The sequence below is a fragment of the Centruroides sculpturatus genome, unplaced genomic scaffold (genome assembly GCF_000671375.1).
Source record: "Centruroides sculpturatus isolate CEXI.00-Female unplaced genomic scaffold, Cexi_2.0 scaffold2010, whole genome shotgun sequence".
NCBI lineage: Eukaryota > Metazoa > Arthropoda > Arachnida > Scorpiones > Buthidae > Centruroides > Centruroides sculpturatus.
This window is the reverse complement of record NW_019386153.1, coordinates 63552-84799: the sequence shown is the minus strand read 5'-3', so window position 1 is coordinate 84799 and position 21248 is coordinate 63552. Positions and strand designations below refer to the sequence as shown.

General features: G+C 31.3%; 1 protein-coding gene across 1 annotated transcript; it reads right to left on the bottom strand.

Annotated features, from left to right (window-relative positions):
• Positions 1-5877: 5877 nt before the first annotated feature.
• Positions 5878-18839, bottom strand: LOC111613832. The gene is made up of 31 exons (XM_023355183.1): positions 18699-18839; positions 18304-18399; positions 18061-18210; positions 17814-17969; positions 17625-17748; positions 17283-17383; positions 17049-17209; positions 16811-16924; positions 16642-16738; positions 14955-15083; positions 14804-14869; positions 14614-14748; positions 14447-14544; positions 14232-14349; positions 13583-13716; positions 13291-13486; positions 13032-13208; positions 12595-12954; positions 12354-12514; positions 12197-12281; positions 11953-12126; positions 11368-11466; positions 8195-8242; positions 7823-7918; positions 7580-7729; positions 7333-7488; positions 7144-7267; positions 6802-6902; positions 6568-6728; positions 6330-6443; positions 5878-6257 (listed from the first exon to the last, which is right to left on the bottom strand). The coding sequence occupies exons 2-31, from the start codon at positions 18397-18399 to the stop codon at positions 6158-6160; spliced, it is 3981 nt and encodes a 1326-aa protein (XP_023210951.1). The 5' UTR covers positions 18699-18839; the 3' UTR covers positions 5878-6157.
• Positions 18840-21248: the final 2409 nt, after the last annotated feature.

The window sequence follows — 21248 nt, the reverse complement described above, 5'->3', positions numbered from 1 at the left end:
AACAATAACAAAGATAGTTTCGTTCTGCTAAATATCATCGATGATTAGTCACCTTGATGACGCAACTTACTACATGCCTTTATACCCAAATATGATCAAATATTCAATGTCGTTATATTCGATTTGAAAAGTAGACGAAGAAACTTTACATTTAAGTTACACCTGTGGCACGAGAAGCGTTGGAATTGGCTGCTAACCGTGAATGAACAATACAATCTAAACATAAATGTCAACTGTTCGTAGGGATGTTTATTTGGAAGAGAGTACGTGCGGGTCACTACGTCGAAAACAGTGATCGACGAAGTTGTTCAATGTTCAATAATGGCGAATATTGTCAGCCTCTTTTGAACTTGCAGTATTTCTCGGGATCAGGATTGCCAGGTCCACGCGTTTTGAACCTAGTTGAACTACTTTAATAATAGCGTCTTACTTTTTGTTTGCATTGCAAATTATAAAGTAAATACTACATTTGTAGTCCATTTTGGCAATGATGGTTTCCGACACGCATCGTCACTGTCTAATAATTGATTTTTTTTCTTATACTTCTCGGGGAATTGAAATGTTAGGAAATAAGTGGAGAGGGTTATCAGGAGGGAAAGAATCAAAATTTCCTTAAAAACGCGTTATATAATTTATGGACAATTTCTAAACTGCTTCAAAGTAAAGCAGCTTAAGAGTTGTCGCATTTTGTACGTGACCAAAGTGATATTTGTGCTTTCTCCTAGCCTAGTCTCAAATGTTGACTGATTTAATTGCAAAATATTTCTTTTAAGAAATGCCGAAAGTAGTTAGCAGGAAGGAAGATTTAAGAAAACCAGCTGCAGGATTTGTCGAAGAAGGTATTGTTACTCGTGGAACTATCTTGAGAAGTAATATTTGTGACGTGACGACGATTATTGACGAAAACACTAGTCGAAACGTCTTTAAAAGCTTATTTTGACCAAACGGAAAGATATCAAAGCAAAAAAACCAAGAAAAAAAAACAAACCTTTATTTCAAAATCCATGACAGAAAGTAATAATAGTGCTGCTTACAGAAACGAATTGTTTTCATTTTTAACAATAGCTTTCTTTTATTCTGGGATTCCTCTAATTAAGTTTGAAAAAGTTTTTGGAGAGATGAACTCACAAAGCCATTCCCAATGGAAATACTTCAAGAAAATGTTATGTTCAACCGATGAAAGAAACAAAAAAATCGGTACTGTAATATAAAAAATATTATTAAAGATAATCTTGTTTTGTTTCTTGTGGACAAAACAATCGGTGACATGAAACGGTTCGTTTTGAATATTTTAGTGACCTTTCAGTAACAGGCAAATCGATAGATGCAATGCTCCTAAAAATATACATAAGTAAAAAGTGTGATAATTCCTACGTAATGCATGCATTTAATGATGCCTATATAAAACTGAGGCCGGATGGCATTAAATATCAAAATGCACAGGCTATCCTAAGAGATCAAGCACCTTACATGATCTCAGCTTTCAGGAGTTTAAAACCAATGTTTGTCAACTCGAATCACAATTCAAGCATAGCACACGCCTTTAATTTGGTATGTAAATCAGCTCGTGCAAAATGTTCCAAACAAATATATGTATTTCAAAATGAAAAAAGTTTTAAGAAGAGCTCCAACAAGAGTCGCTGTGTATCATAAAGTTCAGATGACAGGAGAATCACAGCTTTTCCTGTCATCTGATTCGGTCATTACAAGATGAGGAACATACATAAGCGCTGGTATTTTCTATTGCAGAAATTTTTAGAAAATCAAATATCTGTACGTAGGAGATCTCGATTCTGCTTCAGTCGGTCAAAGTAAGAACTTAACTTATCATAGTATTGTACTCTAGTGTTCGGGAAGAGTTATCTGTTGTATACGCAACGAATTTGTATGAATATACAAGTTCAGCCTTCCTCCATTTTAAAACTTTTTTCATCACTCTAAGATCCTATTCTTAGTTATTTTAAGCAAATCAAAACTATCAATTCCATCGAAATATTTAAATAATATTTCAATATTTCTTAATTGTTTACAACAATATATCATTATTTAACTTTTGTAACAACAAAGACTCTACTTGTATTACACTTTTTTGTATTTTTGTGAAGAATAATTTGTTGGAGAACCAATTGTTTATTATACAAGCAAATCAGAAAGTGAAAATTATCAAGAATTTATCGAAATAAAGCTTTTATTTTCATGTAAGATGCATTCTTTTTGTCAGAATGTTGTAAACTTATAGGCCCATTTGACGCCATTTCACACTTTTCTGTTATAATAAAGTACAGCAATGACGTCATTTTACATTATTCCATTACAATAAACTACAGGAATGACGTCAAATTGACGTAAAAGTGTGTAATAAGAGTGTGCACCATTGTGACAAAATGAATGCACCTAATAAAGCATGTTTATCAACTAAATAAGTTATTGGCCTATTTATTTTACCTTCCAAATCGCATATATTATTAAACAAATATTGGAAATTCTATTATTATAGTTGTGTTAAACAACACAACTACAATAATAGAATTTCCAATATTCGATAACAGATGGCAGCACGAATTTGGAATAAGATGTAATATACAGTCGACCCCCCTATAAGATAGAGATATGTTCCATTCTCTAGGAATCCGCTTTCTTACGAATCCTTCCAATCACAACCCGACACGTGTCAAGTTTACGGACTACGGCTGTTTGAAAGATTTTCTTCCATAAAATTAATCGATTCTAGACTAATCCGACTCAACATTTCCAAAATACGTATATATTTTTTGGGAATAATCCGTATAAACTACGCTATAAACAAAAAATTGTAGGATTACTTACCGAGTGTCACCATTCGACATTGCCATTGCTCAACATTGTTTTCGTCGCGGAACAGCTCAGCAAAGAGCGGCCGATTTCTAACAACTTATTTTTCTGTGAAAACTTCGTAGAACTTCGGAGACATCATTAATATAAATAATTTTAATCGCCGTTGAATAAGAAATGTTTCTTTCACAAGAAATGTATAAAATTACAGTACTGTATTAGACTTACGGTACCTAATTTACATACTGACAGACGATAGTTAGCGTAAAAATCTCCGTAGCGTGGCGCCACGCTAGACGGCGGAAATTATATATTTAATTATAACAAAGTTACAATAAGTTAATATATAATTATATATACAGTACCTAATTTATATATAATTAATATATAATTATATGTACAGTACCTAATTTATATATAATTTATATAATACTGTCCAGACGATAGAAATCTCTCCGTAGCGTGGCGCTACGGACGGCGGGAAAGTAGTTCGGCTGCCCGATGACGTTTGAGGTGTTTATAGGGAATTTTTACTATTTTTTACGGATACCGGTAGCAATTTTTTCGTAGTTTTATAGGAATCGTAACTATAGGGACCGTAATTATAGGGGGGTCGACTGTAGTTTTTTCAATTCAAATTTTAAATATAAATTATTATATTTTGGGCACTTCTCGGTTATGATTTACAATAGCGTTGACATATTTTAATTTTAGTCAGTGTTGTTTTAATCGTTTATAATTAAGAACACAAAATAAAGGTGGAATTTATACGTAGCTTTTATTGAGCATGTTAATATTATAATTTCAATTAGAATTATTGCCTATAAAATTAGTATAGAAGTTATTATTATAATTGATATACAGAATTGTCAACGTAATCACCTCGGAATTAGCTTATACAGTGAAACCTGTGTAAAACGGAAACTTGCGTAAACGGAAAAAATTCTTCGAAACGAAGAGATTTTCTAAGTTAAAAAGAACCTATTCCGAACGGAAACCTGCTAAACCGGAAAATACATCGGTTTACAGTGCGATTTCGTTTTACACAGGTTTTATCGCTCTTTGGAGTTATTCGTTTAAGAATATATAGAGTTTATGCAAAACATCTCTTCTAAAGAATAGAGTTTATGTAAACAATCCCTGCAATTTGGATGACCGGTGACATTCCAAGTAGCGTGCCAAGAATGTTATCACGCATGAATTACCAATGCGTGTTGTCCTGTGGATCTTCAGTTGGGAACTGTGCACTTTCAGCATTTACTCAGTTTCTTACATATTCGAATCAATGGAAACATTTCATTTTTATGCATAAATTAATTAGTGCATAATTTAGTGCAAAAGCTTAAATTACGCATATTATTGTATGTTTTTTTACGTTAAAATAAATATGTGCGATATGTTTAGAGTGAGATTTTTAAATGGGCAAATTTATTCGAATAATAAAAGACGTATCCAAATTTTTTAAACTTTTCGAATATTTTTATGTTTTATTATGCTATATTTCTCTTTATAACGTGATAATTTATTTAAATATTTTATTTTCGCGGTCATAAAACTTCAAAATCTTTATAGAAATAGATTTGTATGCAGTTTCTCGGTTTTTAATGCATTTACTACAAGTCTATTTCTAAGTATGAATTCCCTTTTCTATTCAGAGAATGTACCGTAAGCCGTCTCACTTCATACATGTATGCTTTTCACTATGTTTAAATTATGGACGGGGACAGATTTACACATTCAATAGTTTGGTCCAGGTTTCCCTCCACAAAACTATTGAATACGCTACAGTCCGGGATCGAGTGTGAAATTATTTTTGGCTCCTGAAATATAATGTTTAATACAGAAAAATGATACCACTCTTCCACTCACTCCGTGTGACATACAAGACGTGGGGTGCTGTATTAACTGTTGTCTATTATATCCGAAATAAAACACAGTATAATATACAACTGTATTAAAATTGAATTAATTAAAATATATGTCTTTCAGAATAAATAAATAAAACTTTATTTTATTTTTATTTTATTCTTTATTCTAATTTAATAATTTTATAAGTTAGATTTCAATTTTACATAAATTCATTAAATTAAAATTAAGAAAATAAAGATAGAAGTTATTAATAATCAAGAGATGTAACATATATTTTTGAGGGGGACATTGCAGTTACAATTAATTTTTAGACTGTATCAAAATTAGTTTTAATTAATTAATTAATTAATTAGAAGTGAAAGTCAAACTCAAAATTAATTAGAAGTGAAAGAGAAAGTTTAAAATGACGTGGAATTATTTTAAATTTTCATCTATTATTAATTTTAAATTATGAATTATTGTCCCTTTTTTCTATTATAATTATAAGTTATCATTATATTAATTATTACAATTTACAATTTCTTTATTTCTTAAAATATTTTCTTAGAAAAGAAATTAATAAAGAAAAAAATAAATAAATATTATTTTAATTATTTCATCAAAATCTTCAAAGTAATTATATCTGTATTTATATTATTATAATGGGAAACAAGATTTTTAGTAATTTAATAATTAGAGTAGACGAGGAAGTGTGTTTTTTTACACGTGTAAGCATTTGAACCGGATGTATGACAAATGAAGATAATTTTCCATTTTCTGAAACGGAAGAGAGACCTATTAAGAAAAAACCTACAGTGACATATTAACCGGATGCACTAAACACATGCACGGGACAACGAACGCAAACCAATACAATAACATGTAATTTGAATGGGACCGAGGATACCGTTAGAGTACAAATAATAGTACATACGAACCGAAAGGAAAGATGGGGGAATCAAACAATCCTATTTTCATTCGTCACAAAGCGCTAACCCGTCCGACAATACAATCATTACCTACCAAATTATTCTTTCCCCTCGGCGGGCACCGCTAATTTTACACTTCTCTTTTGTATTGTAATTAACCGTTTTAAATATAATCGAGCAATTTTATTTCTATTTATTACCGTTATTTAATAGTAAAACCAAAAAACTTCAATGATTTCGATTGCATATTTTAGGATTCTTCCATAGGAGAATTATATAAAATATATGATAATGTAGAGGAAACGGTAGCCCTTTTAATAAACAACCGTATATATTTATTTTAAATAATCATATAAATAGTGTACAAGTACATTATCTATAATTAATATACATAATTTACATTTGCCTATAGATTATACAAGTGGTAAAATTCGTTTCACAATAAACAGTTCTTTTATTTTTTAATCCATGCCGGTTTTTTAGCTATTAAGTAGTATTACAAGCATTATTTTATACAAAAAGTTATAATATAAAATATATTCGCCTATCAAATGTTTAAATTAGACTTTTTACACTAGAGGATAGCTGGCTTGAGTGGCAATACCGCATTGATTGTTGTGATTCCTGGCCATCTTGATGTATCCGTTAATACCCCAACTCGTACCCCAACTACAATAAAATTAAAAATTATGTTTTAAAATCATGCAAATTTTCATTTTTAAACAGTAATTTTCATCTTACCTGTTCTTAACCAGCCAATAATCTTGTCCGTCGTCGGTTGTTCCGTATCCAACTACCAGAACTCCGTGGTCTAACTCTTCTGTGCTGCAATACTTTTCGTAATAAACGCCATCTCTGTTATAAATAATTGAAGTAGAATTAATAAATGTGCGGTTATTCATTAATAGGAATGATATGCCGAGAGTGCCAATGCCAAGAATGAAAATTAAAATATTCTGTTAAAATTATATATATTTACTGGTAATCTTGGAAAGAATCTTGACTGGCATCTATGGCTACTGAAATTGGACCAATGGTTGCTACAGCTTGTTTTAAAGCGTCTTCGTCACCACTGGGGATATCCACGTAACCGGTACAAGTAGCACCCACAGTCGAACGTTTAAACCTGCACGTGTCGTCCTAATGGAGATTAAATTAAATTAATTATACAAAAAATACCATTAATACTTCATAAAGATCCGAAGATTCTTACAATAGCTTCGTATGGATAAGATTTTTCGGTGTCGATGCCTCTGTTTATTTTTATGTATTCGAATCCATTGTCCATCAATCCACCCTCGCATCCCATATTACCTGAATATTTATAATATAAAAAGAAAAATTAGCAACATTGTTTCATATTCTAATACAGTACTATTACTAGTATAGTAATTCCTGATATTAAACTTTGTCTACTGTATAATATTATAAGTTTTATAATTATAATAAAATCACAGTAATTGGCGAAAAATTAGCAACAAAGCGAGAAATCTAAGATTTTAAAATAATTTTATTTATGGTACAGTATTGAAGAAATATATTAAATTAACCTTACCTTCCTTACCAGAACAGTCTACCAAATTCTGTTCACTCAAGGAAACCAGTTCACCAGTTTTCTTTTTGTGTTGCCCTTCTAAAGATCCGGTGGTCGAGAAAGCCCAACAAGAACCACATTGTTGCTAATAGTTAAACATTATAAAATTAGTTTAATTAATTGAAAATCATTAAGTAAACTCTTCTATACCTGGTTTTTGACTCCTGTAACCATTCCTTCTTTTCTCCAATCAACTGTATCGGGCAAAAGTACATTAGAAAGGCGTGTGAAAGTGTATACAGGCTTTGCAGTGCTGTTCGCTCCTCTTTTCACTCCATTCATTATCTTTACGAACTCTTGGCGGGTCTATAAAGTATCACGTCATAATCATCTATCATGCATCTTACACTAAAAAGTTTAGTGTAACGTTTATTCTAATTATAATTGTTCTACCTACCAAATCGGAATATTCATTAAGCCCTCTCGTAAATGTGTGCAAACCTAAATCGTATTCTATGTTATGTTTTATAATAGCTGCCAAATTCTCTTCCCACACCAGTCGTCTAGCGAATTCTTCATTTCTTTCGTAATTCTTATTGAATTTCGCCTACAGTTAAAGAAATTATAATACATTATTAAGTTTTCTAGAATTATAGGAGCCAACACGACGTGTTAACATTAATAAAGTGAAGCTAAATACCTTAAATGTTTCCCAGTTCTTGTCGTAGTCTGGGTTGAAAGGAAGTTTTCTTGCAGCAACGACGACAAAAAGGCAGATGAAGGCGATTGCTTTCATCTGTGAAGAAGAATTTGATCATTGTATATTCAATTGAAGTTTACTTAAGCAGAGTACAGTGTATCTGGCGCGTATACAGGTACGTGTGTACCTGACAGGTATACCTTAACAGGCTGTTAAGGTATACCTTAACAGCCTCTTAAGGTATACCTTAACACTCTGTCAGGTAACCTTAAAACTCTGTCAGGTATACCTTAACAGGCTGTAAAGGTATACCTGACAGAGTTTACCTTTAATTTCACAAAAGTAAAAGAGATAGAAATGAAAAACACTCACTTTGATCTTTTCTGCGATGGATGTACTCCAACTGATTAATTTTCGATTCTTCGCCGTATTTATTTACAATGGAAGGGTAATTCTGCTAGTCATCTGTCATGTGATTCTGGATAAGATTTATCTAATCGTTCCGGAATTATCATGTTGAACTATGTACTTAATCTTTAAAAATATGATCGATTTTATATTAATTTTTGCTTTTAAAACGTTCTATTATATAAAAATATATTTTTCAATATTTTTATTAATTTTTTAAACACACTATAACCACGGCCTGTACAATATTAGTGTCTGCAGAGAAATTACTGTATATAGGCCTACATTATTTTTCAAAGCCAAACTTGTAAAATGATATTAAAATAAAGATTAATAACTGTTTGTTTGTATATGTCAACTGACACAAGGACGATGTGTCGAGGGGATGCCTCCCGGAAGAACTTTTAATAGAAATGACCTCTATTTGGATGTTACTAACGTGAAGGAAACCTGGAAAACTCCACGTGGATAGTCCTTTGATGAGGCAAGAACCCACACAAACTACTGTTCAGTGGTTTTATCCACTAGGCCAGTGTTGGGCAAGGATTAGTAATTAATAAAATTGGTAATAATTTACGTCGTTTAACAGTAATTAAAACATTTTCATAGAAGAATGAGATTTAATGAAATGTTACTCATATAAAAGCTAGTTAATTGCAATTAAAATTCTAATATTAATTATTTAAATACTGAAGAAAATAAACTTGTAAAAGTATTTTCGTTTAAGGAACACGTGATATTTACCAGAGGATATCATATGCCAAATGATAAGATATTGCTTACTTAACCGTGTCATTTGACTTTCAAATAATCGTATTATCATATTTTCTATTATAAATTTATAAAAATGACGTAAAGCTATTTATTGAATTTAAGAAAAATTTAAAATTATAAAAAAAAATTGCTAATAATTAATTTAAATTTCGGTTTTGTTTAGTGATGACAATTCGTTTTCCTTTGTAATTTTTAGTTTCACTGATGCCAACAAATTCTTCTTTTTTGGGGGGAAACTCGCTTATGAATTTTCTGCGAAAATTATTTAAATTTATTGAGTTTTTTTAAATATTAATTAACTTTAAGCGTTAATTAACTAGAGGAAAAAAAACGCTTTAATTTTTATTAAGTACAGCTCTTAATTAATTTTCAATTCTGCACGGAAAGAACTTTTTAAAGCTGAAAATATATTTATTAATTAATATTTACATCTGAAATTCCCTTCATTTTAAGCAGGTAATTCAGGGTAAACTTTCAAACATTCATTGATATATATATGAAAATATTCAAATGATTTAAGCGGGAATAAATTACAATGCTGTTTTTTATTAATTAATTAAAAAGAATTTGAATATTTAATTATTTATCAAGTTAATATATCATCATCGATCATTTTGAAATTTTTAAAAATAATTCCCATCTCAAATTCTTTCGCTTACGTAAGTACAGAGCCTGAAACTAGTTACACGCGTGTAATATATAGCCTAAATGTGTCATACATATCAATTGGGCTTTGAAAAATCTTAAATTTTTTGTCTAAAAACAATTGAAATAGAAATATAAATGTGAAAATGTACTTATATTTATTGGATTTATCTGATTAAAGGTGATCGATGTCCGTTATATGGATAAGATTAAGGTGTTTGCCTACCACTGTAGGACACCCGGAATCGAATCCTGGCGGTCGGAAACCCCCTGGAATTTTTCCCAGATACGTCAGGCTCCTTCCCACACCACCAGATCGACCCCACTGTGAGCCTGGCCGAACCCACGATAAATACAATAAAGGAACCTCTTGGTGCTCTGAGAAAAATGTCCGTTAAGAATGAAATCTAACTGGAGTTAAGACCATCAAAACATAAAGAAACAGTCGAAATTTCTCAGTTTTTTTTATAGTATATTAATTTTCTATTGTTAAAATTTATTTTATCGCATAATTTCTTTTGTTAAACAGTGTTTCCTTCTAAAAAAATCCGGCAAATAAGAACTACACAGGATATAAAAGCAGTTCTTATTGGGCTGCAATTTTTAAATTACAGACCTATACATTACCACTATAGTCCGTCTGTCCGTCCGTCCGTCGTTCGTTAATCACAAGAAAGGATTTAGATGAAAATCGAGACCGGATATCGCAAGCTAAGCATGAACTTCCGGTTCTGACCGGAAGTGGGGTAATTTTTAAATTAAAATATGATTAAAAATTGCAGTCCGGCATTGTGACGATGCCACAATAATATACATTCGATTTTTCTACAATAATTTTAAATAACTTGGTTTATTTTTATTTTAAAAATTCATTTAATAATATAGGCCTATCTTCCATAAAAAAAAGAAGTGTGACAAGGGTCTGTTATATCTCCTAATAAAATATTTTGTATCGATAATATATAATATTGAGCAAGAATATTATCGCGAAATTGGGATAATTACATAGAAAATTTGCCACAGAAATAGTATTACTGTACTTATTGTTTATAAAAATAAATATTAAAAATTCGAATTAATAGAATTAATATATCGAAATTTTAATTAGTGGTTAATATAATAATTCTAATTGATTAATTAAAGTATATATTAAAAAAATATGTGAATCGTTATCTTATTTTTTAATCTCTAGTCAATAACTAGATCATTCGCGTGATTTGATAAAAGGTTCATTTGATAGTTAACATTGTTATATATTGCATCTATTGTGAGATGTGTGCTATTTTTATCTCGTAAGAACGTATTTCGAACACGTTTAAAAAGTGAAAGTAAATTAAATAGTAAATAAAAGTTTATGAAATATTTTGGCCCACCAGTCGATAAAATCATTGGACACTAACTGGTCATGGGTTATGCCTGGCCAACACATGGACTTTCTTCACGTTAGTAACAACTAAATAGGGTCCCATAGAAGAGGGCATAAATAGCGGCCTTCTTCCTATGGTGTCAAAAAAGGCCCACAGAGAGGAAGCATTCCTCACTTGGTAGATCGCCCACGTGTGTTTTGCCTTATACAAATAATCTAATCCTCGAAATATTTCGATTTATTTATGTTTCATTTTGATATCGGACAAAATCACGAAACTAAATTTTAAAAAATTGATTTTTCTTGTAGTTTTCTTTGTAAAATCTATGGATATGTGTTAATTAATGTATACTGATCCCATTGTAAAGCATGGTGTAGCGTACACCGTGCTATACACTACACCAGGCTTCACAATGGAATCAGTATCGACCTCTTCGTGGTGGATAAAACTCTGCAAATATAAAAAATATATTAGAGATTTGACATATTTTTTTCCCCTCAAACAAATTTAGGGTAGACATTTTCAAAAATTATGTAGGAGGCCGTTGCACGTGTGTAATATAAATAATACTGAATGGCGTAGAGAGAAAATTTTTTTTTCCTAAATGGGAAAGGTCCCTGTTAATCAATAAATCCACAATTTATCTTTGAAACTTCTTTATTTTACATTAAATTATTTTATAATCAGTGGTTTTACCGTAATTTAAAATAATAAATATTAAAAATAAATGTTTGAAACTTTTTAAACACTAAATTATTACATTTAACTCCACAAAAAGAATTCTTTTCTGAATGAATTAATAATTTAAAACCGATTAAATTTTTTATTTCAATTTTGTTCCTTTCTCTCTCACTTTAACAAGATACATAAATGTTTAATATATATATTTATATTCTATTTTTTATTTTCCAGGTAACTTGAAAACAACGTTTGTACTTTGTTGATTCCGCTTAATTCGATTTTCTCGGCCATCGACTTTTTCCTGGTTTTTATAAAAGATGAACCAGCTGCACCCACCATACTGTTGCTGAACATTTTCTGATCTGAAAGCGAAGATTGCTTGGGTGTAATTGGACAAATGTCTAATATTTGTTTGCCTGTCCACAGCATCTGAGAAGATAAGAGATAAGCACAAAATAAACAAGTTGAAGGAAGAGAAAAACCAAACTAAAAAAATTACCTTTCCTTCTCTGCTCCACTTCATCACTGCATCCTCCTCTCCGTAAAGACCAGCACACGATATAAAATTTACTTCGTTGTTGCATCTAAACCAAAGGAAATAAGCGAATAAAAAGTTTAAAAATTAGATAATTATATTTTAAAATTTGGATCCTTACTTGACGTCCAGAAGGCATTTAATCGGTTTATCTCCAATTTTAATTTTCTCCTTTATTACAAGTTCGAGACAATAGAGATAATCAATGCTATTAAACGAAACCAAACTGACTGCTGGAGTTAAATTAGCAGGCTGAAAGCTTATCTCTTTTCCTTCAATTACCTGCAGAAAAATGAAAATAATGGCATTTTATATTCCTTCTGTCATTTTATAAACCTTTATAAACCTAAACTAGGACTTACAAGATCGCTTTTGTTTGCTAACGAAAGCGATTTACATTCCGCTAGATCAGTTTTATTGTCTCGAACCGCATAAAATCCGCACCCTTGACGCAAATTGACTGAGGAAATGCTTTTATTTTCCGCATCATCTAATTGCCTCGGTTTATTTTTGTAATTTTCTAATTCTAAGATTAGAGAATTTTCTGAGAGCTCTCGAGATGTTTGCAGACCCTCTCCTAATCGTGGAGGAGCTGATTCACCTCTTGGTTGCAGAGTAATCGTTAATTCTTGATCGATATCATTTTCGGTTACGTCGAAAGGCAACGAAATTTCACTTGTAATTCTAAAATTTTCGGGTCTATCTAGAGGTCCTGCCTCCTCCTAAATGCAAATTAATTCGCCATTCAATAGAAATTCCCTTACTGAAAGCCAACTAAGTATTTAATTTACGGACAAACCTCAATGTTTTCTCCAACCGATTCGTAAATTGAGGATCCTGTGTAACTAATACTTCGCGACATTTTCTTCTCTACGTCATATATTAATAACGATCCATCAGAAGTGCCAACAATGACCCCATTATCGATAGGAAGAATGGCATTTATATGCGTGGGCTGAAGAAACGAATCGTCATCCTAAAATTTCTAAACTTGTAAATAATTTTTTAAATATTCAAAGGAAAAGAATTAAATAACGTAGCATTAAACATGCACTTACCTTAGAAGAGTGACACGTGGGCCGATTATGTTTGACGTCAAAGATAAGTTTGCACGCTAGTGTATGAGAGTCCCAAACGTGCAATATGGAGGATCCTCTGACTGAAGTCCAAATGTTATCCCCATTCCACACTAAATTCGAAATGTGATCCATATCATTGCATGTAATTTGTAATTGGTTCAAAGTATCCAACGTTCTGCGTTTGAAATAATAAGTATGCGGCGATTTAATTATGCAATTAATATTCTTCAATATTGCAATTTTTAATAGTTATTATTAATAATAAAATAACCTGGAATTGAGGATGAATATACGATTTCCACACGCACATAAAAGTCTCCAGTCTAATTCCAAGAGACACGAAACGGGACTAGAACCTATACTTATGTAAAATACTTCTTTCTTCTTCCCTGTTTCATAAATATTCTGCAAATGGGAAGAAAAAATAATATAAAAAATTATTTGTTAAATTCTAAACATCTATTTTCTTTAATAAATATATCTAAGCGACTATTAATTTCATTATCTATTTATATGTGAATAGGGATGAGGCAACGCGACACGTTGGCTATCTGTCAAGGGGGGAAGCCTTCCGTCAGCACTTTCTATAGAAACTGGACCCTATTTAGGTGTTACGCACGTGAAAACACCCGTTAAACTCTACGTGGTCAGCCAGGATTGATGCGAACCCACGACCTAGTGGTGCCAGCTCGGCCAGACGTGGGCATCATTTTTATTTTTTCATTCTTAAATTAGATCAAATTTAAACTCAAATTATCTAATATTGTAGAAGTACTGTATAAGTCTATCCAATATGGCAAATTTTAATTAAATAATAAAACAAAAATTACAGATATTGACTATTTTACGGCACTCGAGAGAACGAGTGCCATAAAATAATCTTTATTAAAAATTTAATTTACTCAAATTAAGCAATTTACCTCGATCACACCTAACGTACCGTCGGCGAGGCCCGCATATATTACATTAACTTCCTCTTTATTTTGGTAGTGTAAACAAAGGACGGAATCATTTAATTTCACTTCCGATAATAATCTCCTATAAAATTAGAAAAATTTCTTTTATTTTTACACATAATTCCTTGGCATATAATTAGAAGTGATTAAATTTTACACGGGTTTACACAAATACTAACCCATTTTTGTTATCGTACATCTGTACCACGCTCGAGACTGTACCCAGAAGCAAGATGTCCGATGTTGCAGAGTGCATACATATAATGCGGGATTCACACTAAAATATCACATTTTTTAAATATTTATTCGGTTAGAAGAATAATTAATAATAAAATCGCCCCTTTACCTCTATGTTTAATTTATACATGATGCAATCTTCCGCATTGATTTTAACAATCTGAGAACCGTTGGTGTGACAATACGCCAACCACAGTTTGTCTGGACGTAGAAAAATACGAAATTTTAGCAATATTTCTGTGTTCTAAACACACAAATATTTATACAAAATTGCAATTAACCTAACTGTTATCGTATACGGTAGCACAATCGATGCAAGGCCTGCTGGTCGCACTTAATTTCCAATCGATCATCATTTCAGGAAGCTTAAAAAAACAATTATACTAATTAAATTACTTACTTATTTAATTTTTTAAATGGTAAACACACTAATTTTATGCTTAATTATACCATATCTGCAAAGGATTTTCTCCTCCTTTCTCTTTTTTTCGAGCTATCTTTTAACAGTTTTGCATAATAAGTTTGTTTAGTCGCTAAGTCAGATCTTCTTGGAAATGGATGGAAATCTTCGAAGGCCACCTGAAAAATAAATAAATAAATAATAAATAATGCTTTCACAACCTGGCAGTTAGAAAATCGAGACAATAAATTAGCTTCTGGATAACAAATTCAACAAAAAAAACCTGTTTAAAACGGAAAAGATACCAGGTACTGTGCGATTCCGGTTTACACAGGTCTTACTGTATTCTTGTCCTTTCTACGTAACGAATTATACTAAATGTGAAAAGGTAAAGGTTCGTTTAGGTAAGTTTTCCATTTACTGTGAAACTGTTTTAGACAGGTTTCTCATTATAAATTTCTTCAAAACGTACTTCAAATTATTCTTTGATAGAGAAGTTTTTTTTTTTTTTAAATTTCGCTTATCAATCAATCATCAACCCCCGAAGAACGGCTACAGACAGGAACGTGACCGTCGTTCGGAGGTGGTCGTTGTTTGGAGGTTCGAACTGTATACAAATGAAAATTAGAGTAGCCAGAATTTACTTGAGGCAGAGAACTTGAATTTACTTCAAGTAAATTCTGACCACGCTAATGTCTTTTTTATTTGAGCTTTCTGAAAAATATTTGTGTTTAATATTTAAAGTTTCGTACGTAGTGATATATTACTTTTAAAATAAATTTCGAATACAAATATAAATCTATTTTAAATACGGTGNAAAGAAAAAAATAAATAAATATTATTTTAATTATTTCATCAAAATCTTCAAAGTAATTATATCTGTATTTATATTATTATAATGGGAAACAAGATTTTTAGTAATTTAATAATTAGAGTAGACGAGGAAGTGTGTTTTTTTACACGTGTAAGCATTTGAACCGGATGTATGACAAATGAAGATAATTTTCCATTTTCTGAAACGGAAGAGAGACCTATTAAGAAAAAACCTACAGTGACATATTAACCGGATGCACTAAACACATGCACGGGACAACGAACGCAAACCAATACAATAACATGTAATTTGAATGGGACCGAGGATACCGTTAGAGTACAAATAATAGTACATACGAACCGAAAGGAAAGATGGGGGAATCAAACAATCCTATTTTCATTCGTCACAAAGCGCTAACCCGTCCGACAATACAATCATTACCTACCAAATTATTCTTTCCCCTCGGCGGGCACCGCTAATTTTACACTTCTCTTTTGTATTGTAATTAACCGTTTTAAATATAATCGAGCAATTTTATTTCTATTTATTACCGTTATTTAATAGTAAAACCAAAAAACTTCAATGATTTCGATTGCATATTTTAGGATTCTTCCATAGGAGAATTATATAAAATATATGATAATGTAGAGGAAACGGTAGCCCTTTTAATAAACAACCGTATATATTTATTTTAAATAATCATATAAATAGTGTACAAGTACATTATCTATAATTAATATACATAATTTACATTTGCCTATAGATTATACAAGTGGTAAAATTCGTTTCACAATAAACAGTTCTTTTATTTTTTAATCCATGCCGGTTTTTTAGCTATTAAGTAGTATTACAAGCATTATTTTATACAAAAAGTTATAATATAAAAAATATTCGCCTATCAAATGTTTAAATTAGACTTTTTACACTAGAGGATAGCTGGCTTGAGTGGCAATACCGCATTGATTGTTGTGATTCCTGGCCATCTTGATGTATCCGTTAATACCCCAACTCGTACCCCAACTACAATAAAATTAAAAATTATGTTTTAAAATCATGCAAATTTTCATTTTTAAACAGTAATTTTCATCTTACCTGTTCTTAACCAGCCAATAATCTTGTCCGTCGTCGGTTGTTCCGTATCCAACTACCAGAACTCCGTGGTCTAACTCTTCTGTGCTGCAATACTTTTCGTAATAAACGCCATCTCTGTTATAAATAATTGAAGTAGAATTAATAAATGTGCGGTTATTCATTAATAGGAATGATATGCCGAGAGTGCCAATGCCAAGAATGAAAATTAAAATATTCTGTTAAAATTATATATATTTACTGGTAATCTTGGAAAGAATCTTGACTGGCATCTATGGCTACTGAAATTGGACCAATGGTTGCTACAGCTTGTTTTAAAGCGTCTTCGTCACCACTGGGGATATCCACGTAACCGGTACAAGTAGCACCCACAGTCGAACGTTTAAACCTGCACGTGTCGTCCTAATGGAGATTAAATTAAATTAATTATACAAAAAATACCATTAATACTTCATAAAGATCCGAAGATTCTTACAATAGCTTCGTATGGATAAGATTTTTCGGTGTCGATGCCTCTGTTTATTTTTATGTATTCGAATCCATTGTCCATCAATCCACCCTCGCATCCCATATTACCTGAATATTTATAATATAAAAAGAAAAATTAGCAACATTGTTTCATATTCTAATACAGTACTATTACTAGTATAGTAATTCCTGATATTAAACTTTGTCTACTGTATAATATTATAAGTTTTATAATTATAATAAAATCACAGTAATTGGCGAAAAATTAGCAACAAAGCGAGAAATCTAAGATTTTAAAATAATTTTATTTATGGTACAGTATTGAAGAAATATATTAAATTAACCTTACCTTCCTTACCAGAACAGTCTACCAAATTCTGTTCACTCAAGGAAACCAGTTCACCAGTTTTCTTTTTGTGTTGCCCTTCTAAAGATCCGGTGGTCGAGAAAGCCCAACAAGAACCACATTGTTGCTAATAGTTAAACATTATAAAATTAGTTTAATTAATTGAAAATCATTAAGTAAACTCTTCTATACCTGGTTTTTGACTCCTGTAACCATTCCTTCTTTTCTCCAATCAACTGTATCGGGCAAAAGTACATTAGAAAGGCGTGTGAAAGTGTATACAGGCTTTGCAGTGCTGTTCGCTCCTCTTTTCACTCCATTCATTATCTTTACGAACTCTTGGCGGGTCTATAAAGTATCACGTCATAATCATCTATCATGCATCTTACACTAAAAAGTTTAGTGTAACGTTTATTCTAATTATAATTGTTCTACCTACCAAATCGGAATATTCATTAAGCCCTCTCGTAAATGTGTGCAAACCTAAATCGTATTCTATGTTATGTTTTATAATAGCTGCCAAATTCTCTTCCCACACCAGTCGTCTAGCGAATTCTTCATTTCTTTCGTAATTCTTATTGAATTTCGCCTACAGTTAAAGAAATTATAATACATTATTAAGTTTTCTAGAATTATAGGAGCCAACACGACGTGTTAACATTAATAAAGTGAAGCTAAATACCTTAAATGTTTCCCAGTTCTTGTCGTAGTCTGGGTTGAAAGGAAGTTTTCTTGCAGCAACGACGACAAAAAGGCAGATGAAGGCGATTGCTTTCATCTGTGAAGAAGAATTTGATCATTGTATATTCAATTGAAGTTTACTTAAGCAGAGTACAGTGTATCTGGCGCGTATACAGGTACGTGTGTACCTGACAGGTATACCTTAACAGGCTGTTAAGGTATACCTTAACAGGCTGTTAAGGTATACCTTAACAGCCTCTTAAGGTATACCTTAACACTCTGTCAGGTAACCTTAAAACTCTGTCAGGTATACCTTAACAGGCTGTAAAGGTATACCTGACAGAGTTTACCTTTAATTTCACAAAAGTAAAAGAGATAGAAATGAAAAACACTCACTTTGATCTTTTCTGCGATGGATGTACTCCAACTGATTAATTTTCGATTCTTCGCCGTATTTATTTACAATGGAAGGGTAATTCTGCTAGTCATCTGTCATGTGATTCTGGATAAGATTTATCTAATCGTTCCGGAATTATCATGTTGAACTATGTACTTAATCTTTAAAAATATGATCGATTTTATATTAATTTTTGCTTTTAAAANCTTTCGAACATTAAGGTTAGTAACTTTGATTACATGTGAGACCATAACAACCTATCCAACACGAATCACTTTTCAAATATTAATATTAGACCAATATTTATTAGTAGTCGTTGACATCCTCTCACCCAGGAGGTGAACAACGACTACTTTTGATCGAATTACTTCAACTCCCTTTCGCAACAGTCCCTTCTTTCTTTATTACTCTACTGTACACAATTTAAAGAATTTTAGAATGGTTAGATTGTCACTTGGTGTGATAATTCATTATGTAAGATAACCTTTGTACGTATGTGTATCAAATTCTATAATAAGTTATAATATAATAGAAGTGTTAATTATAAATCATAAATTTATTTTAATGTTTTTAAATATGTACTATAGTGATGCCGCTTGTATGGCAGCATGGAAACGAGTGCGTTTCCATTAAGAGGATCCACATTAGAGGCGCGATTGAGATACTTTCTGCCACGCGATTATCTAAACAGTTCCTCGTAATAACAATAACAGCCATTAAATTATCTTATAGACTACTTAGCCAGGGCAATCGAGAACTTCTACGAAGGCACGGGATAAAGCGGGCCCTTTTATTAATTTTTTAAACACACTATAACCACGGCCTGTACAATATTAGTGTCTGCAGAGAAATTACTGTATATAGGCCTACATTATTTTTCAAAGCCAAACTTGTAAAATGATATTAAAATAAAGATTAATAACTGTTTGTTTGTATATGTCAACTGACACAAGGACGATGTGTCGAGGGGATGCCTCCCGGAAGAACTTTTAATAGAAATGACCTCTATTTGGATGTTACTAACGTGAAGGAAACCTGGAAAACTCCACGTGGATAGTCCTTTGATGAGGCAAGAACCCACACAAACTACTGTTCAGTGGTTTTATCCACTAGGCCAGTGTTGGGCAAGGATTAGTAATTAATAAAATTGGTAATAATTTACGTCGTTTAACAGTAATTAAAACATTTTCATAGAAGAATGAGATTTAATGAAATGTTACTCATATAAAAGCTAGTTAATTGCAATTAAAATTCTAATATTAATTATTTAAATACTGAAGAAAATAAACTTGTAAAAGTATTTTCGTTTAAGGAACACGTGATATTTACCAGAGGATATCATATGCCAAATGATAAGATATTGCTTACTTAACCGTGTCATTTGACTTTCAAATAATCGTATTATCATATTTTCTATTATAAATTTATAAAAATGACGTAAAGCTATTTATTGAATTTAAGAAAAATTTAAAATTATAAAAAAAAATTGCTAATAATTAATTTAAATTTCGGTTTTGTTTAGTGATGACAATTCGTTTTCCTTTGTAATTTTTAGTTTCACTGATGCCAACAAATTCTTCTTTTTTGGGGGGAAACTCGCTTATGAATTTTCTGCGAAAATTATTTAAATTTATTGAGTTTTTTTAAATATTAATTAACTTTAAGCGTTAATTAACTAGAGGAAAAAAAACGCTTTAATTTTTATTAAGTACAGCTCTTAATTAATTTTCAATTCTGCACGGAAAGAACTTTTTAAAGCTGAAAATATATTTATTAATTAATATTTACATCTGAAATTCCCTTCATTTTAAGCAGGTAATTCAGGGTAAACTTTCAAACATTCATTGATATATATATGAAAATATTCAAATGATTTAAGCGGGAATAAATTACAATGCTGTTTTTTATTAATTAATTAAAAAGAATTTGAATATTTAATTATTTATCAAGTTAATATATCATCATCGATCATTTTGAAATTTTTAAAAATAATTCCCATCTCAAATTCTTTCGCTTACGTAAGTACAGAGCCTGAAACTAGTTACACGCGTGTAATATATAGCCTAAATGTGTCATACATATCAATTGGGCTTTGAAAAATCTTAAATTTTTTGTCTAAAAACAATTGAAATAGAAATATAAATGTGAAAATGTACTTATATTTATTGGATTTATCTGATTAAAGGTGATCGATGTCCGTTATATGGATAAGATTAAGGTGTTTGCCTACCACTGTAGGACACCCGGAATCGAATCCTGGCGGTCGGAAACCCCCTGGAATTTTTCCCAGATACGTCAGGCTCCTTCCCACACCACCAGATCGACCCCACTGTGAGCCTGGCCGAACCCACGATAAATACAATAAAGGAACCTCTTGGTGCTCTGAGAAAAATGTCCGTTAAGAATGAAATCTAACTGGAGTTAAGACCATCAAAACATAAAGAAACAGTCGAAATTTCTCAGTTTTTTTTATAGTATATTAATTTTCTATTGTTAAAATTTATTTTATCGCATAATTTCTTTTGTTAAACAGTGTTTCCTTCTAAAAA

Coding starts and splice junctions, on each gene's coding strand:
- LOC111613832 (XM_023355183.1), bottom strand. CDS start 18,399: ATGAAAGCAATCGCCTTCATCTGCCTTTTTGTCGTCGTTGCTGCAAGA. Junction 12,515..12,594: donor TAGCAAACAAAAGCGATCTT/GTAAGTCCTAGT, acceptor ATTTTTCTGCAG/GTAATTGAAGGAAAAGAGAT. Junction 12,282..12,353: donor AAATGCCTTCTGGACGTCAA/GTAAGGATCCAA, acceptor CCTTTGGTTTAG/ATGCAACAACGAAGTAAATT.